The 24,341-nt window shown below is 40.7% G+C and overlaps 1 protein-coding gene across 5 annotated transcripts in view; it reads left to right on the forward strand.

Annotated features, from left to right (window-relative positions):
* The window catches only part of suco (SUN domain containing ossification factor), an 84,152-nt gene extending 68,683 nt beyond the window's left edge, over positions 1 to 15,469 (forward strand). For 4 of the 5 annotated variants that reach the window (XM_068037804.1, XM_068037801.1, XM_068037802.1 and 1 more), the window contains 6 exons: positions 6,123 to 6,210; positions 8,178 to 8,282; positions 8,685 to 8,839; positions 11,693 to 11,784; positions 13,489 to 13,547; positions 13,723 to 15,469. In XM_068037804.1, the coding sequence (XP_067893905.1) occupies positions 6,123 to 6,210; positions 8,178 to 8,282; positions 8,685 to 8,839; positions 11,693 to 11,784; positions 13,489 to 13,547; positions 13,723 to 14,166 (943 nt within the window). In that variant the 3' untranslated portion in view covers positions 14,167 to 15,469. Of the gene's footprint in view, positions 1 to 6,122; positions 6,211 to 8,177; positions 8,283 to 8,684; positions 8,840 to 11,692; positions 11,785 to 11,943; positions 13,548 to 13,722 lie in introns of those variants that run through there. The other variant, XM_068037805.1, reaches the window with a different exon arrangement.
* The last annotated feature ends 8,872 nt before the right edge of the window (positions 15,470 to 24,341 follow it).

Genomic DNA, 24,341 nt, shown 5'->3' on the forward strand with positions numbered 1-24,341 from the left:
AATACTTCCTAATTCTATGCTCATTGTCAAATAGCTTGCTTCAATCTACATTTTATACCTTTTTAAGTACAATCAGCAGCAACTTAATTCTCCTTCCTTTCCAACTTTTTAGTTACGATCCCCTACTCTCCTGCTTTCATATTTGCTATTTCCTGTTGCAATAAGCACTGTATTTCAGCTCTCCACATTAATACTTTTTATATATTCAAAGGATATATTCCAGTGGTGACACTGGATCGGCTGTACGCTGTACAGGGAAAGAGTGGGACCCATTAGGGACCAAAGTGGCAATCTGTGTGGAGCTGGCTTGTGAGGTTTTAAATAATTATTTTTCATCTGCCTTCACTATGGAGAAGGACGATGTAGGTGTGGAGATCAGGGAGGGGGATTGTGATATACTTGAACAAATTAGCATTGAAAGGGAGGAAGTATTAGCTGTTTTTATCAGGCTTAAAAGTGGATAAATCCCCAGGCCCAGATGAGATGTTTCCCAGGCTGTTATGAGGCAAGGGAGGAGATAACAGGCTCTGACATAAATTTTCAAATCCTCTCTGGCCACAGGAGAGGTACCAGAGGACTGGAGGACAGCAAATGTGATACCATTATTCAAGAAGGGTAGTGAGGATAAACCAGGTAATTAAAGGGCAGTGAATCTAAAATCAGTGGTTGGGAAACTATTGGAAAACATTCTGAGGGACAGGATTAATCTCCACTTGGAGAGACGGGGATTAATCCGGGATAGTCAGCATGGCTTTGTCAGGGGGAGATCGTGTCTAACAAACTTTTTTGAATTTTTCGAGGAGGTGACTAGATGTGTAGATGAGGGCAAGGCAGTTGATGTATTCTACATGGACTTCAGTAAGGCTTTTGATAAGGTCCCGCATGGGAGATTGGTTAAGAAGGTAAGAGCCCGTGGGATCCAGGGCAATTTGGCAAATTGGATCCAAAATTGGCTTAGTGGCAGGAGGCAGAGGGTGATGGTAGAGGGTTGTTTTTGCGAGTGGAAGCCCGTGACCAGTGGTGTACTGCAGGGATCGGTGCTGGGACCCTTGCTGTTTGTAGTGTACATTAATGATTTAGACGTGAATATCTGAGGTATGATCAGTAAGCTCGCAGATGACGAGAAAATTGGTGGTGTCCTAAATAGTGAGGAGGAACGCCTTCGATTACAGGATGATATCGATGGGCTGGTAAGATGGGGGGAGCAGTGGCAAATTAAATTTAATCCTGAGAAGTGTGAGGTGATGCATTTTGGGAGGACTAATGAGGCAAGGCAATATACAATGGATGGTAGGACTCTAGGAAGTACAGAGGGTCAGAGGGACCTTGGTGTAATTGTCCATAGATCACCTGAAGGCAGCAGCACAGGTAGATAAGATGGTTAGGAAGGCATATGGGATACTTGCCTTTATTAGCCGAGGCTTGGAATATAAGACCAGCGAGGTTATGATGGAGCTGTATGAAACACTTGTTAGGCCACAGCTGGCGCACTGTGTACAGTTCTCGTCACCGCACTATAGGAAGGATGTGATTGCACTGGAGAGGGTGCAGAGGAGATTCACCAGGATATTGCTTGGTCTGGAGCATTTCGGCTATGAAGCGAGACTGGATAGGTCAGGGTTGTTTTCGTTAGAGCAGAGAAGGTTGATGGGGACATGATTGAGGTATACAAAATTGAGGGGCATTGATATGATGGGAAGAAACTTTTTCCCTTAGCGGAGGGATCAATAACCAGGGGGCATAGATTTATGGTAAGGGGCAGGAGGTTTAGAGGGGATTTGAGGAAAATAATTTTCACCGAGGGTGGTTGGAATCTGGAACACACTACCTGAAGGGTGGGAGAGGCAGGAACCCTCACACCATTTAAGGAGTATTGAGATGAGCACTTGAAATGCCATAGCATACAAGGCTACGACCCAAGTGCTGGAAAATGGAATTAGAGTAGATAGGTGCTTGATGGCTGGCACAGACGCGATGGGCCATAGGGTCTTTGTGTTGTATAACTCTATTACTCTATAACATACCATATGCCTTCCTAATTGCTTGCTGCATCTGCATGCTAGCGTTTAGTGACTCCTGAACAAGGACACCCAGGTTCCTTTGGACAGCAACACTTCACAACCCCCCTCCATTTAAGAAATACTGTCTTTCTGTTCTACCAAAGTGGATCACTTCACACTTATTCACGTTATATTCCATCTGCCATGTTCTTGCCCATTCACCTAGCCTGTCCAAGACTCCTTGAAGCCTCCTTGCATCCTCCTCACAACTTGCATTCCCACCTAGTTTTGTCATCAGATTTGGAAATATTTACATTTGATCCCCACATCCAAATCATTTATACAGATTGTGAACAGCTGTGGTGCCAGCACTGATCCTTGATGTACTCCACTAGTAACAGCCTGCCATCCTGAGAATGACCTGTTTTTTTTCTGACTCTTAACCAATTCTCATTCCATACCAGTATATTACCCCCAATCCCATTTGCTGTAATTTTGTTTACTAACCTCCTGTGTGAGATCGTCTCAAAAGCCTTCTGAACATCCAAATAGACCATCTCCACTGGTTCTCCTTTATCTGTGCTGCAAGTAACTTCCTCAAAAAAATATAACTGGTTTGTCCAGCATGATTTCCCTTTCATAAATCCATGTTGACTCTCTGCCCAATCATATTTTTTGTGTTTGATGGAGGTGCTGATTGTGTGAACTACTCTGTTTTGTATGGTGTTGAGCTTTGAATATTGCTGCAGCTGCACCTGCACCTATCTGGGTGAGTATTCTGTGAGGCTTCCAACTTGAGGCCTGCAGATGGTAGAGGCTCCATTTATTGCCAAGTACCCAGCCTTGACCCTGCTGTTGTAGACATGGTGTTGGTCAAGTTAAGTTTTTGGTCAGTGGTGGCTAAGAAGATGCTTGTGGGGGTTTTAGCAGTGATGCCATTGAAGGTCACTGAAGGTCATCTTGTTCAAGATGACCATCACCTGGCACTTGTGCACTGTGTATGTTGCCATTTGTTAGCCCAAGCCTAGATATTGCTTGGAAGTGCTTGTGAAAGCAGGCACGAGCTGCTTCATTGTTGGAGTTGTGAATGGATATGAAAGCTCTGGAATTGAGATAACCCTGCCCTTTATAATTTGGGTGATATCATTAATGAAGTAGATGAAAATGAGTAAAGTTTACTGTCATGAGCTCTTGAAGTGATATGCTAGGCTGGGATGATTTTCTTAGACATTGTGACCTTTTTCCTGTAGGCATAAACTTGGTTTCTATTCCCTTGAGTTTAGAAATTTGAGAGGTAATCTAATTGAGGTTTTGGGAAAATTATCTTTTTTTTTAAACTTTCGATCGGACAAGGCAGCCAGTTTGGTGAGGTGGGGATAACAGCCAAGGTATAGTCAATGAGCAACGACTGTCCACAGGTCTTTGCTTTCCCGAAACTGTCAGACTCTCGGTGACGTTCTCCTCTCTTTCTCCACTTCTTGTGTTCAGCAGGAACTAGAGTACCTTGGACAGGCTCTGGGGATTTTTATGCAGTTCTAATCACATTGTGTCTAGTCTCATTCCTTTTTTGGTCTTGGGTTCGTTAGTTGCTTTCTCATTGGTTACTAGTTACCCATTTTCTTGTTAATGATGAAACACCTTCGCCAATCTACATTTCAATTGGGCCCAGCAGTCTAGTTAATCACGTTATTCATCACATCATTGGTACACAGGGAACACATTCCATTCTTCTTTTATGCCTTGTCCTAACCTGCACTGTCTGATATCTATAATCTATGTGATGACACAATTGATCCTCTTGTTCCATCACTTTGCTAATTGGGCAAAAGGTGGAGAGCGTGGTAGTTGGCCAAGTTAGATTTATCATGTTTCATTTATCAGGTAATTGGCAGTGCTGTAGCTGTGCTGACTGCATGGCCAAGTGGTAGCTAGTTCTGGTGTGCAGGTCTTCACTGCAGCTAGGATATTTTCAGGGCACATAACCTTAGATATGTCTAGTGATTTTAGCCACTTAGTGTCATGTGGAGTGAGCCACATTGGCTGGACACTTTTTTTTCTTTGTTTTAAACACTTGCAAGCAGCTTTGTACCTCAAATTTGTGTGCTCATTTACAGATGGAAAAGTTGGACTGATCTTGCATTTGTATTTCAGGGCATCAGGATGTCCCAAAGTATATCACAACCAATGAAGATGTTTTTTCATGTCACTGTTGTAAAGTAGGGAAAAACAGAAGCCAATTTATGTGCAGCAAGGTCCCGGAAACAGCAGTGAAGTGAATAGATCATCTTTTAGGTGTTGGTTGAGGGATGAATGTTGACCAAAACACTAGGAGGGCTGCAGTGTTCTTCCTTGGATAATAGCATGTGACCTTTTCCATCTAGTAAGAGAGCAGATCATAGTTTAATGTCACGTCCAAAAGATGGCACCTCAAAGTGTAATATTTCCTCAGTTGTGCACTGAAGTGCTGCGATAGATTATGTACTCAAGTCATTAGAGTGGGGATTGAACCCACGACCACTTAATTTGGAACCAAGAGTGTTACCAGTGAGCTAAGGTTGACATAGGATTGTTTGTGGTAACTTTTCCTCCCAATAGCAGCGTCATTGCTACCATTCTAGATCAGATTTCCAAGGACTGCAGAACTTTGATTTTTTTTCACCTTGGTTGGTTTCTTGAGTGTTCCTTATACTTTAATGTTTTATCACGTAGCATTGTATTTTTAGTAGGCATTATACTAAAACTGCTTTTTGCAGGCTTTTCTTAAATGTGTTCCCGTGCTCTCCTTTTAAAGGTGTTGAATTATTGGGGTACATTTTCACAGGTCTGCCTCCAGTACCTTGTCTAACTGGCCATTATTCACGTGAACCTGAGCACCGTTGGTCTTTCTTTAACCGCAGGAACCCTTGCAGCTCAGCCCAGTTCTAGAATTCAGGGCCAAACGCACACTTCAGGTACCTGCATTATGGCCAGCAGCAGCAAACCTGACTAGTGGGCTGTTCACCACCACCACCACCCCAACCCTGACCCTTTCCCTGTTGTGTGATGAGGTCAGTTCAGCACCTGTACCAACACCATGGCTGAAGTCAACTGACTTGGAGTCTGTTTATGGGACAGAAGGAGGCCATTCGGCCCACTGAGTCCATGCCAGCTCTCCACAGAGCTATGCAGTCAGTAACATTCCCTGGCTCAATCCCTGTAGCCCTGCAAGTCTATTTCTGTCAGGTGGCCATCCAACTTCCTCTTGAAGTAATTGTCTGTGCTTCCACCATCCTTGTGGGCAGCGAGTTCCAGGTCATTGCCACCCGCTGCATTTATATTAAAAAAAGTGCTTCCTCGTATTCCCCCTGCGTCTTTTGCCCAAAACTTTCAATCTGTGTCCCCTAGTCCTTGTTCCATTTAATGGCAACAGTTTTTCCTTGTCTGTCTAAGCTTTGCAAATTCAGGATCCAACCTGGGGCCAGCCTGGTTTTTATGATGCCACTGACTGAGCCATTGAGGAGTGCCTTCTAAATTGTTTATAATTAGTGGAAACATTTTGAGGACTGAGGAAAAAAATCTCCCCTGGCACTTCGCTAGTCATTACCTTTGCCAGTAGTACTTTTTCCTATTAATTTAGCCCTATTTCATACATATGCATCATTTTCTGCCTTTTCAGTGCCTTTAACTTTTGGTCCTCATCCTCCTGCTGAACCTAAATGTTTTCTGGTGGCAGTATTTGCTTTTAGCATTGGACGCTATAACTTTTTTTTTAGAAATGCTTCCGCATCTATTTCTAGGGCTAGCTATTTCTTGCACGAAGTTACACTGAAGCTGTTAATGACTAGTTAAAGGTTAGGATAATGGGTTGTTACTTGTGAATTGTAGTAGCTATTGCCTAACCAAATTAATGGTAAGTGCCCTGTAATCAATGTAAATTTTTTTTGGATATTTGCATAACTGCCTTTGTGATTGCACTAGCTTTGTTCAACAATTGTACTGATCTGCTTTGTATATGTAGCAGGTCAGTCAGTGAAGGCCATTGTGTCTGAGGTGTATATATAATATAGCAACCTTCACCGGTCCTTCAGTCATACTGTCAAATTGTGCCATTATATTGCGCAATATTATGTTTTGATTTTCTAGGTATCGGAAACAAATGGAAGAAATGCAGAAGGCATTTAACAAAACCATTATAAAACTACAGAACACTTCAAGAATTGCAGAGGAGAAGGTATTTTATAGTAATACTTCCGAAGGAGAGTGCAGGAATCTGCTGCTGATTTAGTACAGCAATGTACATTATGATATACTGAGCCCTACAGACCAGGAAGGTCCAATGTGGATCATTTGTCTTCCTGAGTTGGCTGATAGCAGTAGTGCAGCTGTCTGCTTAGTGTGTGTGTATTCTTTGGTTGCTCTTTTTTTTTGTCTTGAGCACTCTACTAATGCTCTGTCCCACCCATTGTCTCTCTGCTTCATATGTACTTTCCCTCGTGCTCAGTCTCGTGTTTTTCTAGTCTCTATACAGTGTATCTGTCTTTTTATCTCTCTGTCTAGTCCTTTGGCTCTCACTTGTGTTCTTTGTTCTGCTGTTCCCATGCCCACTCTGTCCCTCAGCATTTTGCACCATTAGTGTAGCTGCACGGTTAAACATAAACTTTTTGAAGAGCTGATTTGCTGTCCCACCTTTCTAATGTCCCATAGATGAGAGCTGGCAATATGGTCATTACCCTCAAATTTCACTTAAGACTGGAACTTGATGAGCAAGCCTCCTGTTGGAATTCAATATGTGTGCATATTTTTGCAAAGGACAAAAAAACAGACTAGATAACCAATAGAAAACACTGGGTTAAAGTACAAATTTATTAATATACTGCATGGATATAATCCCAAAACAACAGTTCAGTGTTGGCCAACAGTTGCTGGCTTTGGTGGTCAGCAAAGCAACCATGCTCATCCCTGACCTCTAAGAAAGCTGCCCACAAAGATCCCCTTTCCCAACAGTAGTTTAAATCTGGCGCCAAGTCAAGGGGATCTCTTGGCGTGCAGCAGCAGTGATGTCAGAAACAGATAAGCAGCCAATCACATTGCATTATTCACACAGGCAGCAAACCAGGAAGTTAAAAGCACTAAATTCCTTCAGTTTTAATTTAAATTGAGTGTGAAATGAATTGCATTTATTAGGCCAAAATATCAATATAAACAAACCTTGAATAAGTTATTTTAAGAATGTGAAATGTCTTAATCATACTGTTAATTTGACATTCCACAAATATAAAATTTGTTTTCCAGGGCTAGTGAAGTTTTTAGCAGTAATTATGAGCTTAAGACACTGTTTACAAATTCAGTTACACCTCTTTAAACAAGGTATACCGTATTCAAGGGTTTTTGCAGTGTGACTAAGAGGCTAAAAGTGGACGTCCTCATCAATTCATGAGATTTCCCATTGATTGCAGTCTGGGGGCACTTCAACAGCGCACCCTCTGGAGAAATGTAGAATCACTGACAGCAGCTTCCAGATTTCCAAGTTGTTTTTGCATCTGCAGACTGCAGAAGTTGCTGTCTGTTTCGGTGGAGTAATGATGGTGAAAGGTTTTGCTGTCAATACCACAGCAAAATCCAGGCATTAATTTGCCAACTATTGGTAAAAGATTGTAGTAAACCATGCAAATTGTGTCAGGAAATGGAGGTTTAATACTGACTTTAAGTGAGTCATATCCATGAGGTTCCTGTTGTTTTTCAATGAATTGGGTGATTTATTGTAATAAATTATTGTTCAAATCTTACCTCTAGAACTTACTGTTCAATCAGTTTCAGAATAAAATGAAGTATTTTCCATTGCCTGTCTTGTACCAGGAGCCATCAAATAACATTTAATGGAGGAAGTTGTGTTTTCGTTGTTTGAGAATCATTAAGGACATTACTGATTTGAAAGTAAAAAAAAATTTTTTTTTCTCCCCACTTCTAGGGGACAAACCATTCAAAGCTACAAATCCAGAGTTTAAAACATACAAAGCTAAATTAGAGTTTTGTAGATTTAAAATGAACCAACTTAATACAGGAAGGTTTGCTTTTCAAACAAAAAGTACATAAAGTTCTGTAAATGCAATATCAGCTATCAAATTTTTAGACTTCTATTTCAGAAATGTTTTGGTGGGCAACGATTTGTTTGCTGATTGTTCAGATTTTTAAATACAGGATCTGCGGCAAACTGAAGCAATTGGTTTACTTCAGGGACAGCTTGCAAACATGACAGAACTGGTGAGAAATCTATCTGAAACAGTGAAAAAGCTCGACCATGAGGTGAATAATTTTTAAACTAATTAGCAATTGCTGTTGTGAAATGATATGGAAGCTGTCACCATTGTTTGAATAAAGCTCATTTGATTCATTGCATTACTTAATTGTCAACCAAGGGAGAAATCCAGTTAAGTGACTAGGACAGTATTTGTATGTGATGCCCCTCATTTCTTATACTAAATTATGAATCCTACTTAATGTGTTGTGCTGGAATAAGCTGCCCCTTGTGGCATCAGTAGAATGAAAACCTATACTTAAGATGTAAAATTACCTTTTTCTTGAACTATAACGTTTGTTTGGGATGGCAAGTTTTGCAATTCAGCTAAATTAAGATGCATTAACTGTAATGTAAAATTCATATACTGTTAATTTGGGCTTTTATTTCTTCAATGCATTTCCCCCTAGGTTTCTGATCGCCAGAGCTACCTTGTGGTATCCTTAGCTCTTTGTATAATTCTGGCTGTACTGCTCTGTGTGCAACGTTGCTGGTACAACCCTACGTCACGGGATGTTCACTCACCTACAGTTCCCAAAAGCAATCACTACCCAAGCCCGAAAAGGTAAACAACTTTTTTGCATGTCTTTTACTTTTAGCAAAAACCTACAGCAATGTTCACCCATACTTGGGTTAATATACTTCATCAATTTTAGGGTGCTGAATAAATTGCTTTAAAGAAATGCTTAGATGCTGAATGCACACGTTTTAAAATGATAGGAGAAAGCACCTTGTCTCATCTAGGCTGATGTTTGCAAACACAACAAATCTCCCTTTTTTCTTTCAGTGGGGAATGGTACTTTGGAAAACTGCTATTACAATCTTAAAATTGTCTCTGGTCCATACCTCAAAGCTACACATGGAAATTCATAAGTTGCATACCTGTGCAATTTAAAATTGTTGTGCTAACATTACTGGACAAGTATTTAGGCAGATTTTAGATTATGATCCAAATCCTAAAGCTACAACTTTTTAAAAACTTGATCTGAAGTTTTGCGCAAACTAAGAATTAAGACTGTTGATCCTTCAGTTGTTTTGTGCTGGTTTGCTTTAGTAGATATTCCAGTTTAGTAGTTCATGCAAACAAGTACTAGAATAAAATGGTAGAGCTGTTACTGTTGAACTCCATAGCTCTTTTGGCTGAGAGGGCAGTTAGTTTGTCCCCATCCCTCTGAAATGCTATGCTGGATCAGCCTTTTGGAATGCAGGAGGGAGTGCTTTGTGATTTACTTGTGACTTTCCTCCCCTCTTCTGAGATGATATCTGGCCTCCACTGCCATATCGGCATGGTTTCAATCATGAATTCAGCAACATAGAGGAAATAACCATTCTATACTGCATTAATACTTTTCCCGATCATCAACAGCCGTGGAAGTTTGAGAATACTTGCAGACTTCTTGATATTCTAGTTGATAAATTTTGTGTTGAGAGGCTTATGAGAAGGTTTTAGCCTTGGATGGACTCGAAAGAGATACCATGTTGAACTCTCCTGTTCAAGGATGACCAATGCTGCTTAATTGTACACAAGGATACGGGCAGCAGATGCAATGGGAACGCCACCACCTGCAAGCTCCCCTCCAATGCACACACCATCCTGACTTAGAACTATATCACCATTCCTTCACTGTTGCTGGGTCAAAATCCTGGAACTCCTTTCCCAACAGCAATGTTGGTGTACCTACACACCAAGGACTCCAGCAGTTCAAGAAGGCAGTTCACAACCACCTTCTCAAGGGCATTTAGGAATGGGCAATAAATGCTGGCCTTGCCAGCGACGCCTACATCCCTTGAACAAATTTTTTTTTTTTTTTAAATTCTCAATTCATACTAATTTGAAATTAAATTTCAGTCTGTAGCTAGGCTTTTGATCTATTCTAGTTAAAGTCAAACAGACTGGTGAACAGTTGCCAATTTCATTATTTTTTGAAGAGAAAAGGGCAATCTGTAGCCCATGGAAGACCCCTGCCAGCAAAACCCCTGCCTCTATGGAACCCCTCCCCCCAGCCTTCAACTCTTCTAGATTGGCTCTGGCAACCCCAACCCCCCTGCCCCCCCAGCTCCTGGTGGCACTGCTGAGCTGCTGGCCTGGTGATTGGCTGGCTCCTCTTGGAGGTGGGATCCCTGCCTTTAAAAGGATGGAGATCATGGTGCCGGAAACTTCGCCTCCGGAACAACGGAGGATCGCAACAGTGTTGTGGTGAGAAGGCTGGGGCGGGGATCCCTGCCGCCTCCAAGATGCCAAGATTGTGAGAAATTGTTTCTGCTGCACTGCAGTCTCCGTGCAGTATTTTTCAACAAACCGCTGAAAAGTTGGTGTTATAATGCAACTTCATACAGTACTGCTCCCTATGTCATTTACCTTTTGGGTTTATGCTTCAGATCCTCACTAAGTTGCCATGGACTGTTGGCTGCAACACATCCAAGAACTGAATTTGAAATAATTCCATTTGATTTTTAACTTCTGATTTTCAAAATATAATGTTTCTAAAATTTATTGCTGGGATAAAATGATTGTTAATTTACTTATTTACCTAGTGTATTTACATAATTTGGGCAGTGTGTTTAAGATAAAATATGAAAAGCTAGTCTGCCATTTTCACCTCTATCATAGGTATCTGGTGACTGATTCTTGCGAATTGGACATCTAAAATTCAAACCTCCCATTCTGAGATGATTTTACAATCTAAAACTGAAAGTTAATGGCCAGGATTACCAGAGGCTAGCCCGCCTCTACCTGGTCTGGGGATCCGACCTGTATTTTGCGGGTCCCCGGGCTTTAATTGGTCTGAGGTGGGACTTCCATCCGCTTGAGGTAGGAAGTCCCGCCTAATAGAATTGCCGGCCAATCAGCGGGCTGGCAGCTCTTAGTCCCAGCAGCCAGCTACCCGGCTATGTCGGGGAGCCCAGAAAGCAAGTAAGTTTTTGTTGCCTCGCCAGGGTAATCAGTTGGGCTCCAGCAAGGCAAGGGTGGTCGATTAGTGGGACAGGGTCATGTTGGGGGTGGTCCTCCATCAGGCACGGGGTGTCCGATCTTGAGGCCACACCCCCCACTCCCGGAGGTCAGAGCTGCCTGCTTTTAACAGGCAGCTTTTCTTGGGCCTGGCTGCCTGACCATCCTTGGGTAAAATCCTTCTGGAGGCCGTTAAGTGGCCACTTAAGGGCCTTGATTGGCCTGGGGCGGGTGGGCCATTTTTCACTGCCGCTGCCCTGTGTAATGTGGCGACGGAGGCAGGAGCAGGTCGGGAAGGCCCCCCCCCCCAATCCCAAGCCTTCTGCTCCATTTCCACCCCCCCCCCCCCCCCCCCCCGCCATCTTCCCTCTTTGTGGGTGGGGGGGGGGGGGGGGTGTAAAATTCCAGCCAATATATTAAGTTTAATGAAGGTAATCCTAATTTACCAGCTCCTTTTATGTTGTATAGGTGTTTTTCTTCCTATGATGATATGAATCTTCACAGACGAACATCGTTCCCCCTCACTCGTTCAAAGTCTTTTCAGTTACCTACAACAGAAGGTAGTTATCTAAACGGCAAACACTTTTAAGATCAATTTTAAATTACTTATGAAAGTCTACACTGAGTATTGAAACCTGAGCAGTACCTATATGAAATCTTGTTAAAATATGTACACTGCTGGCTTATTTTAATATTTTTCTTCCCTCGTTATTTGTTAGCGCATGGTAATCGAGAGAAGAATTTATCACCACCAGAGGAAAGGTTCAGGGGCCAGAGCAGTAAATCAGTCAGTGGAGCTATACCATCGGAAGGCAGTACAGTTCAAGGCAACTCAGTGCGAGCAGAATCTTTTCTTTAACTATGTGCTGTTGAATAAAACTTGTACTTCAGTAATTTAACAGAAATGTGTGAAAGGATGTTAGTGCTAAGGACCACCATAAGCATACGTGAGCTGTGTTTTCCTGTTGCAGGTTTGAAGGCAATTTTTTAAATATTTTGCTTATAGTCACACATAGCCAAGTTACCAAAATTATTTAGAATTCAGCACCCATTTTGGAGTAAGTGAATATACAAGAGGTTTCTGTGAATTGGAAACAAGATAGTTGCAGGGTAGTGTGATCGTTACTGGACTATTAATGTGGAGGCCCGGACTAAATCCAGAAAATGAGTTCAAATCCCACGATGGCAGAATTTGAATTCAGTTTAAAATAGCTGGAGGTAAAAATCATTTAAAAATCCAGTTACTTCACTAAGTCCCTTTAGGGAAGGAAACTCTCTGCCCTTGCCTCATCTGGCTTGTATGTGACTCCAATTTGGTTGACTAACTGTCCATTGCAGTGGCCTAGCAAGCCACAACATTGTGTCAAACTGTTACAAAGCATGTAGCATGTAACTGTTTAAGTAGCAGGCCCACCACCACCTCAGAGAAATGCCAGCCTTGCTAGTGACTGCCACATTGTTGATTGTAAAGAATAAATTTGTACTAAATTCATTTAAATTTTTTCTGGCTCCAATAGTCTCCAGATCCCAAATGTTTGTGGTGTTGGGTATGCCTCCTTCCTGCTTAGCAATTTTAGCTAATCCTGTCTTAAATTTGTATTCTCTTCGGATCATTTGATTGCATGCATTGAAGCATTTTGCTTCCCTAACACATTTCCCCCTCTCCTCTTAAGAGGAGCTCAATTTAAAGCCAAGTGGTTAAAAAGATGAGGTAGGAGGTGAGTGCATCATTTCCTCACCCCTCCATTAATGTTGTAGAAGTAAGAAAAATCACTAATGGGCTTATTTTAATATAACAGTACTTGTACAAAACAATGTTGAATTTCTTGGGAGTATTCCACCTTGGACATTGTTGGGTCAGATTTGTTGAGCAGGATGCAGGGTACTTAAACACTAAAACTTTCTCCTCCAAAAGGTTGGAGAAGAAAATTGGTATTCTGTAGAGTAGGGATGAGCAGCTGGCTCTCTATGCTAGAATCAATCTACAGAAACTGCTAAAGAACAGCTGAATGCTTTTCTTTTGGTTTGGATTCCCAAGTCATTTGAACTTTTGATTTTATTTTCTAGGAGAAATTACATTGATTACATTGTGTTTTCTCTTGCCTGAAGAGAACATGTAACCCTAATATGCAAATTGTAAATTTACATAAATGTGCTGTTTGCTCCTAAGTCTCCTCACCTAATTTATAAGCAAGTTAGGAAATGTGAATCCTTGCTTTACCCATTTCACAGATTGCTAATATCTATACCACCTCTCTTTTCAGTGGGCCCAGATGACTTGTACATTGTAGAACCACTAACGTTTTTACAAGACAATAAAAAGGTACCGTGTTATTTACCTTTTGAATATTTCGCTGACTCAGGTTTTAACTGTAGCCAATGCTACTAGCTAGCCAAAGTTTAGCCTGATTGGCAGAAAAGATATGTCCTGAGATACTTTTATTTTCTCTCAGCTTGAAAAGGTTGGATTTTTATTTTTTGCTTTATTTTTAAAATAGAAAAAACGCTGCAAAACAAAAGTTGAGAAGGTTCACACCATAAAACCCATGGAGTCTGTAATCCCAATAGTTAATGGAGGAATAAAACCTTGCAAACCTCGTTCAAATCCAAGTGACTTTTCTAGCACGGGTGTTGTCTACAGTTCTTCTCACAAAGGTCCCCCATCTGAAGGGGGTTCAGAGACCTCATCGCAATCAGAAGAATCCTATTTTTGCGGCATTTCAGCATGCACAAGCCTCTGCAATGGACAACCGCAAAAGTCTAAAACAGAAAAGCGATCTTTGAAAAGGAAGAAGTCAAAGGTTACAGATCAAGGGAAGTTCATTAGTAACTTGATACAGACTAAATCGGGATCAATGCCAAGTTTGCATGACATAATAAAAGGAAACAAGGATATTACAGTGGGAGCGTTTGGTGTCACAACAGTTTCAGGCCACGTGTGATTGTGATTTAGCAACTTTGGATTGGAGCTGCCACCTCTTACTCTGTTTATGGTTTGCAAGGTGCTTTCAGCCTTGCAATGCCTGAACTTCAACTAATCTACTGATGCGAGAGTCTGTCTTCAGGATGGAGAGGGTTGCACTTTTTTTAAACTGTCTCATGGGAAGCAGCATTCTACAAGTCAATTTTGAAGAGTGCATGAGATGGAAGAATCTCCCAGATCTTTGCAAGGCGATGTATTGGAATTAATTGGATTAAGAATCAGCATAATTAACTGTGTACAGGTGGAACAGGGATTAATGCATAATTTCTGCATCGAGCTGTATTCCTATTTCTTGCACCTTTCCATATTTGTGCCTTTGTATATTTATAATGTAGCTGAAAGATGGAGCAGTTCAATCTCCGATTTACCTTGTTCAGCTTTTACTTTTAATTATATGGGATTTGACAGTGTAACACTAAAATGCTCTAGAGATGGTCTGCACACAATCAGATGGACTTAAATTCCAAAAAAATCAAATTGGCATGGTTATGGAAGGGAATGGGAGAGGGTTTCACAAGGAAATTTTTTCTTTTGCAAATCAGCTTTAAATTCAGTTCATTGTAGGTGAGCCAACTACTTCTAAATTGGCAACAGAGCAGATTTGTATGTTTTTTTTTCACCTGGTACTTTGACATCCCAGTACAGTGTTTTTATTTGAGGCATATATATATATTAGAAAGGTAATGTGTGAAAGAGGTTTTTTTCTTGAATGTATATATTTGTGAGCGAATGAATGTTCATGAAGGACATTCTTTAATGGGAAAACGTACATGAGATGTCAAATGGTTAACTTATAGTTCAATGTGCACTTTCACTTTTTTTATTCCAATGCCTTTTGCTGAATTGAAGTTTCATAGTTTGTAACGTTACTAATTTAAATACTAGATTTCATGTGTTTCCCCCCCCCCCCCCCCTGCCCATCTCCACCCCCATTGAGTTTGACTCTGGGGGTGGTAATCTTACCCAGCTGATCTGCACATTGGCCAGTCACAGCACTTGAGGACTGTTTGTTTATGGGCCTTTGTGAAAGGGCCCAAATTTAAGTAAAATTATTTGTTTTTAAACTTGTCATTTGAGTGCTGTGCACAACACTGTGGAACACGGACATAATGTGACTGCAGAGCTGTAGTGCCATTAGTAAACTGTGAATTTCTAAATAAAACTGAACCCTTTTATTGTCTTTGCTTTGTTAAAATGAGTTGAATTCCTTTTTGCCCTTTTTTTATTAGATCCAGAAACAAATAAAAAAAAATTTAAACATTTGTATACTTTTTGTTCAATCAAACTAAAGGATGGACCATGTTTCATGATTATACTTTTTTTCTTTTCATCATTAATGTTGCATCTGCAATTTCTTGTGCTTTTGCCCAAGTGGCTGGCTGAATCTGTTTCAATGTATGAATGATATCCCACAATGTTGCTTGCAGGTTTAACTTGGACCCAAAAGCTTGATACTATGGACTGAAAGACTTTCCCCCCGCCCCCCATTCTTGTCTTGTAATGGGTGCCCCTTTCATCTGTTTGATGTTTAACTTCCAGACTTGATTCAAATCCTGCAAATCATTATACATTGACCTAATCCTCCTCTCGCTAACTGATTTGACAGTTGTGTGATGTACCTTTTTAAAAAAAAACTCTGTCTCCCTTGCCCCCTACTCCAAAGTTGCCTGCTGTTTGTTAAATGCGTCTCCGTCCCTCCCGCTAAGTCTCAAGTCTTGCATGTTCACTATCCTGTTCTGTCCTCCTCTTGCTTTCTCTCTTCACTTGAGCTTGCGTGCTCTCTGCGCATGTCTGCTCTTCATCCCTCCCCAACCGTGGCTGATTTCCTGCTATCTTTGTCATTACACCTATCTTGTGATGGATAACAACAGAACAGAATGTAAATTTAAATGCTATATGATAAACTAAGATTTTTAACTGAGCATTTGTTGCTGTAGAAATCTAGCAATGTATTAAGTTCCGATATGGTAACACTACTAAAAGACTCCTGTTTAAATAACCTCACTTTCAGTTCTTCTGATTTCCTAAAAAGAAACATAACACTGGGCAGGCACCAGATCTTGATCAATTTCATCAGACTTTGTGTCAGATGATTGTACTCCCATTGCCCATCTTGGACATTGACCTTTTATCAGTTGCTTGTAGGTGGAGCTCAATGGGTAGCTGTTTGATACTTCATCGCATTCAAGACTGTTCAGTTGATAAGGGACAATCGTATGATTTGTGCTCCAGAAACGTTGTTTTGCATATTAAATGTTTTTTAACCACATACACATGGCATTTGATTAGAGTCCAGAATGGTACCAATTTAACTTTTGCAAGTTGTCTAACCACATTAATTTTCTAACTTAAATTTTAGAGACACCACAACAGTAACCATTTCCCAGGCTAATTCATTAGAACATTGCTACCCATTTGCATGCACTTCAGTGACCTCGTTTTAATCTGGATTTAGCTGATAAAGTAAAATAACTGTTGAATTATTACATTAAAATGGACTGATTTATTTAGTTGATTCTTTCAAACTGTTTGGATTAATTTGCATTGAATGCTTTAACTGGTTTTAAAGTGTTTTTCCCCTATAAGTTGACTTGGATCTGACTGGAATATAAAGGAATAAAGTTAAATATGTGGAGTTCTAGACTCTCATACATAGTTTTTGTGTTCATTATTTTTAGGAAATCAGCTGATTTGAAAGTGAGGTTATTTAAGCAGGAGCTTTCCTGTAGTGGTACCATATGTAAGGTTGGTACATTGCTTGACTTTTACAGCTACAGTCTACAGGTGGGGATAATTGAGCGTGAAATGAAGTTTGGCTATTTAGAAGAATGTGTTTTTGGCTTCAGTGTTACTGTTAACCAAAATTTTACATTATAGTCAAGGAATTGGACTACAGTCCACGATCTGCAAAATTGAAAACTCAATCAATAAATGCTGGCTTTTTTTCCTTGTGCTACCTCCACTGTTCTAAGTTGGCATTCTGGAATCAAAAAAACTTTCGATGCAGTTCAAGATGATAAACTGGCAAGTAATACTATGTCAGAATGAAACTTCAGTTGGTTGAAGACGTGGGAATATTTTTCTGCATTTATTGCCAAACCGCAACAGGTACAGTTTTCCCTTCAAGCGACTAGTTTAAAGTGGAGTACACCTTTTAGTTTGAAAAATAGCTACTTGTGTGCTAGATATATCTGCTTATGTAGTAACTGAATGTGATGTCGTGTGATAACACTGCTCAGTTCCAATGTACGATTATATGGAACATTCGACACTTTGCCAATTAAGAATTGGCAAGTAATAGAAGGATGGGACCTTTTTATACATTGTTTAAGTTCCCAGATGATTTGTTTTTAATCTTTCTTCCTCAGCTTAGTTATATTGAAGCCAATTGCAGTATCATTCATGCCTGGTTGATTGAGTAGCTCTGCACACTTGGGGATCAAATCTAGGACCACCTTGAGCTGTAAGACTCATCACTACATAGCATAATACGTACATCCAGTGAGCTACTGGGACATTTCTCAAATATGTCAGTAGGTGGTGCCAGTGGAATTATGAATGAACAAACTGGAGATTAATTTTAATCACTTCCCGTGGTGTGGCAAAATATTCTCTCTACAAACCGGAGGTGGAAGACTTGAGCGTAGACTTAAATATTAAGGTTGCAAAATTCCACTTGGTAGCATCCAATTTATCCATTCTACAAATGCTGTTTTGTCTTCAAAATGGTGTCCAGAGCATGCATGTACATTGGTACTAGCCACGCTGGATGCCATTTTGGTGAAGGTATTAGCGCGCGCACTTCCAGTCTCTGCTGGAAGTATGCAGAGTTAGGCAGATTGCGCTATCAGCATTGTGACACTGATTTGGTGCCAGCACTGCCATTTTGGAGCACAATGCTCCCAACTAATACTATCCCTTAATCATGCAGAGATGAACATACGTTCAGCAGCTGGCTGACTGGCAACAGCAAGGCCATTGTTAGTGGCAGTGGTGGGAGGATGGGTGCTGTCATCCTGAGAGGACAGGCTTGTACTCCATGGTGCCACTGCCACTCCCCTGGCAGCACTTCCCTCCTAGCAATGTATTGGAGGGCAGATTGCTGTGACATGCTGCAAGCCCCTTTGCATGCTAGTATCCACAGCTATAATGGCTGCAGTCTGAGCCTGTATGGCAGCAAACTGTGCTTGCATAACTGCAGTCTGAGCTTCCACTGCAGCACTCAGATGGTGGGTGGCTTCTGCTTGTGTAGAAATGGAAGGTGAGACATCGGCCATCAGACACAGCATCGTGGTTGAGTATGTAAATATCTTCATGGAGTTGGTCACTGCTTGCATGCTGGAGAGGATGAGCTCCAAGATTTTCACCATGTCCTGTGCAAAATTGCTGGTCACCCCCTGACATTTACTGAAGTCTTTCTGGCATGCCTGTCAATGCATTAAGCATTTCAATGTGCATACCTATCAGCCTTCCTCTGTAGCCTGCCCCATCAAAGTCTTCATTTGACTCCGTTGCAGCAGAACTCCTGTCTGACCCCTCTCTGGGTGTGAGGCTTGCAACAGTGCTAAGTAGGAGGGTGAGGTGAAGCATATGAATGTTAGGTATGAGTTGTGATTAATAGATTGATGGGTGAGCAATAGGGATATGGTGCAGTTGGTGAAGTGTTGCATTTGAAGGCACATTCACTGACTGCAACGCCTTGCATGAGATCATTGAACTTCTTGCGGTATTGCATCCAGGCCCTCAGGACTAGAATCCGGGCATTGACTGCTACAGGTATTTGGTCCCACTGCTTTCGCACAGTTTATCTGGAGGGCCTTCTGGTGCCCTGTGAATAGATGACATCTCTCTTGCTCGCCACCTCATGCACCAAGGCTTTCATGCAGTGTTGAAAAATCTTGGACTTGCTCTCTGTCATATTGTACCATTCTTGAGTGAAATCAAATATTTTTCCCAGGTCAAACTCACTTATTGACTTACTTCCAGCATCGACTCCAGCCATAATGCGTCTTCCCTTTTAGAGATGCAGGCTGGCTTAAACTCCTGCTACCCTCTCATGATTTTGTAATCCCTGCTCAAATGTGAAGTTGCTGAACAGCATGCTTAGTTGTAATGTGCAGCCAGTGCCAATCATTTAAATGAGCAAGTAGCATGAGGATATTGTGGTCCTAGCACCTGTTTAGGGGGGGGTGGGGGTGAGGGGAGATCGCCAACTTTGCTTCCTACAACTGCAATGTAATACTTTAATCCTACACACAAGCCATACTACATAACGGAGCACAAATGAGGCAAAATGTCTTTTCTCATTATCAAAACTTGGCTCTCTATAGCTGAATTTATGGTGTATTATGAATGACAAATATTTTTTCCTTTACTACAGTGAAAAGATTATTTTGACCAATTAACACTAAGTAATAGGAGTTTTTTTATCCAATCTCAAAAGATTAGGAACAGCTGCTAATAGATTTAATCATTAAAGATGACCATCTCATTCAAAAATTGTAGATGAGTTTTAATGTAAAAATAATTAGCCGTTGATAACCGTTACATGAGAACCAAGAAAAGGTACATTTTCCATCTAATTTTGATAGAGATTTTTCATTACACTAGACAAAATTCATATCAGAACAAAAGTTACAGGCCAGTAATATGCTTGTTAACATGAGTCCTTATCAAACAATCCAAGTTATAAGGAGATATTTAGGCCTACTGTTAATTGTCAGACTTTGGTTTAAAAGTTATTTAACAAGTCAAACAAAATGCCAGTAGGTAAGAGTATCTATCATAACTTGTGAATGGTGTTTTAAAATATATTGAGATATATATATATATATATATATATATATATATATATATATATATATATATATATATTTATTAGCAAATGAGTTTGCATTTTTGTCTGTATTGAGCAATTGTTCATGTTTTTCACTAACTATTAAGTAATTAGCCTAAACTATTTGACAAAGGCCTGTAATCTAAGGATTGGTGGCAAAACTGAGGATGTGAATGTAAAATATTTCTCTGTAAATTATGCAGTTCTACTTGAGCAGTCCCCAGTAAGTGAATTCCACCATATCCCTAATTTTTTTGTAAAAATTTCCAGTATAAATAAACTGGCAAAGTCCTTTCGACTTAATCCATTAGACAAATCTGTGAGCTCGTTTTCCCCATGGCATGAAACTCCGTTATCTGTGCATCAGTTTGTTTGTAATTGTAATCTACAGTATTAATTTGGACTTTGTCACTGGGTGAACCCTAAAAGTACCTAACTTTTGCCTTGTATGACACAGTTTGTAGATTTTCATGTGGAGATTTACAAATTTTTCTGAACATTTTGTTTCTAAAAATATAATTATTTCACAGAAAATTTGCAAATCCTTTTACCTTGATATTCAAATGCATTATTTTATTTTACTGAAAATTAATTCTTTGTATTTTGCTAGATATCATAACAGGTCTGAATATTTATCAAACAGACTGTCCAAATAAAGAATCATGCAACACAGAGGTCATTCAGCCCATTGTGCCTGTGCTGGCCATTTGTAGCAAATATCCAATTCGTCTGTATCATCCTTCGAGACCAATGACGTTTGTGGGTAGAAGCAAAAGTTCAGAATGTTTTTCCAGAGGGATGCCTTCATATGCCTATATTGGTTACTTTTTCTATTCTAATGGTGAAATCTGAATACTATAAAATCATAGTTTATGACCTAGCGGGCCATTCAGCCCATCATACCTGGTCTTGCCCACTGTTAAAACAAGCCAAAGCTAATGTTTGAGCATTTGAAAACCATACACTGTGCTATTTTTGTGCTTATCTTCTATTTTATTGGGAATGAATTTGGATAGCTAAGAATCTTTTACTGAGTGTCTCAGCATATATTTGTGACAGTGGCAACTGTGACCCAATGGAGCAGTTTTCATCCAAATGTATGAGTCACTGCAGTTTCTTCTTTTGTCTTCTGTCTGCTTGATGAGTTTGCCATCTTGATCGAAACAAGGGAGGGAAGATAAGCCAGTGTAACCCCTGATTGCTTGCACACATACTGGTTACAGAGTGGTAATAGCAGATGTCAGCCCACCCTTTCAGATAGGAACTGAAAGATTAGAACCTCTGCTATTTTAATAGAATCATATTGGCCATATATTGCTCCAAAGTATTTCTTGCTGACTATTTATTCTTAACCAGAGAGCACAAAGGCGTCCATACTTAAGGTTACACTTTAAGATCATTTTATAAATCTATTAAATTAACCTTGGCTTCTATTTTAGAGTCTGTATGCTGAGCTATATTACACAAACAGTTGTGCAAACGCTAGGCCGTAAAGACTGACATCCAAATAGCCCAGAAGAAACTATGTCAGTACTAAGTTGGGGCAATTGAAGGTAAAATTTTGATGGTGCGCGCTTGCTTGCCAATACAACCATTTCAGTTCAATGTACAATTTGTAACATCTAAGGCAGTGTTGTCCAATACGTTTTCCACATTTGGACAATGGCCACAGACATGATGAATTGATGCTGCTCATTTTTAGAGCCACACAATACTGAATTGTGTTAAAGTTGAAGTAGTGGGTATGCGTATGGATGCCACTCGTTAGAAAGGAATAGGGCCCAGTTGGTGTAAAAGGCATTACAAGATGTTGGCCATTAGCCAAAGGTCATGGTCATAGTCATAGAGGTTTACAGCACAGAAACAGACCCTTCTGCCCAATGCGCCTGCACCGACCATCAAGCACCCGTCCAAAATTAATCCCACTTCCCCGCACTTGGCCTGTAGCCTTGTATGCAACGGCGTTTCAAGTGCTCATTTAAATACTACAATGTCGTGAGTATTCCTGCCTCGAACACTGCCTGAAAGGGTGGTACAGATTCCAACCACCCTCTGGGTGAAAAAATTTTTCCTCAACTCTCTAAACCTCCTGCCCCCTACCTTAAATCTATGCCCCCTAGGTCTATTAAATGTCCTGATGCTGTGGAAATGGCAAGCGACGAAGCGTAAGCAAGGCAAGAGTCAGAACGCAGAAGCCAATATGTAGAAATTTGTCTGTTCTTTTCCCTCTTGGTGTCTCCTAATATCAATTCTGATAAAATAAGGACTGTTCACTCTTGAAGAAATTTGTTTTATTTTAAATAAACTGAAGCACAGTCAGAAACAGAACACTTCAGTTAACAGATTGTCACCACCATTTAAAGGTGTATACAGCAGGCTTGCTTTGCAGAACAGTTGGATTGCAAAGCACCTTTTGAAGCTGTTCTCCTGGCTCTGGCAGTGAGTATCAGTCTTGATTGCTGACTGTTGAAAATCTCAAACCTATTTTTAAAAGATTGTGCATTTGTTTTAATCATACTGCCTATATTTTCATTCATGTGGCGAATATGGTAACCAGATCTCCAAGTTTGGTGAGCATCAAAATCCTATTGGACAACCTTGATCCAAGGCATAAGTTAACATGGTTGGCCATTATAATGTTTATGAAGCATTATGAAATGGGCAGCCGGGATTTGGAATGTGCTGAGATTTATGATGGGTGGAGGATGCAAGACTGACCAGCACTGCATTAGAATACTCGAGTTTGGATGAGGATTTGAATGACAGATGGAGTGGAGGCGGGAGAGGTCACAAAGGTGGAAATATAGACAGTCTGGTAGTGAGTAAATTGCTCATTCGTTTGTGGGGGGGGGGGGGGGGTGGGGGGTGGCGGTTGGTGATGACTGTCCTGAAACTTGGTTCGAGATTGACTAGGACTCCAAGATTGCAAACAGCCTGGTTCAACCTTGCAGACCTATGTTTGCTCCTGGTCCCCTAATGACTCCAATTTAAAGTTCTCATCCTTGTATTTAAATCCCTTCATGGCCTTGTCCCTCCCTATCTCTGTAAGCTCCTCTAGTACTACAATCCTCTGAAAAATGATTCCTCCAACTCTGTTCTCTTGTGTGTCTCCCTCCTTTGTTCCACTATTGTTGGCCATGCCTTCTGCTGTCTTAGACCCTATGCTCTAAAAATTTTCTCCCAAAAAACTTTGCTTCTCAACCTTCCGCTCCTTTTTAAGAGCTTACATATAACCCACTTCTTTGAACATGCTTTTAATCCCTCCTATTCTCTCATCCTCTGGCTCGGTATCCATTTTTGCCTGATTACACTTCTGAGATGCCTTGAGACATTGTCTATGTTAAAGGTGCTGCATAAAAGCATGTTTCTCATGCAGTTGGAAATTAGGGTAACTGCTGGGTTTTATTTATGTACTTGCTGATGCATCACACTTTCCAACAGTATATTTTGAAAACCAGTACGTTATTAAATGAATACAGCTGGATATGAACAGAAATTCCCTAAATTTTGAATGGACTAATTGTGGGGAATCACAATTTCCTTTCTCTTCAGTTACTGTGTAATATATAGATTTTTAAGGACAACCTATAAGGAGGTTTTTTTTACAAACATCTTGTGTTATTGCCATATTTTAGCACACAATTGCAGTTACTGCAATAAGATATCGAAAATATTTCACAGCTCCACGAGGGTGAAACTTCCCGAAACAGTTGTACTTTATAAAGCACCTTCATATCCTCAAGTCAGCCTAAAGCACTTTGTAGCCAATCAAGCACTTTTGAAGTGTTGAAGGAAAAGATAAAATATTGCCTTGATTTTAGTTTCTCTCAACTTTCTGCACTTCGTTTTCTTGTGTGTTGAGATGAATTATTGTAACCCATTTCCTTGCAGTATTTGACTAAATTACACCTAAATAATGCTAAATTTTGTTCCAAAAGTTGAGCACAGTAAAGACAGCTATTGTAGTTTTCAAAGTCTGTTTTCTATTATTGGTCGGAATTTTACCCTCGGCAGATAGGAGCCATCCACCGACTGAAAAGTCTGTGAACCTGCCTCCACCTGGCCTGGGGATCAGGACAGCACTTTGCAGTCCCCAGGCCTTTAATTGGTCTGAGGTGGGACTTTCACCTCATTACGCGGAACTTCCTGCCTCAATGGAGCTGCCGGCAGGCAGCGCTCTGTCCCAGCAGTGTCACTGGGAGCAGTGGCCACTGCTGGGACTGCAACCCAGTGGAAGATGGAAGATGTCAGGGAGCCCCGGAGAATAGGTAAGTTTTTGGGGCCTCAGTGGGGGCAAT

The sequence above is a fragment of the Heterodontus francisci genome, chromosome 8 (assembly GCF_036365525.1).
Source record: "Heterodontus francisci isolate sHetFra1 chromosome 8, sHetFra1.hap1, whole genome shotgun sequence".
In the NCBI taxonomy this organism is placed as follows: domain Eukaryota; kingdom Metazoa; phylum Chordata; class Chondrichthyes; order Heterodontiformes; family Heterodontidae; genus Heterodontus; species Heterodontus francisci.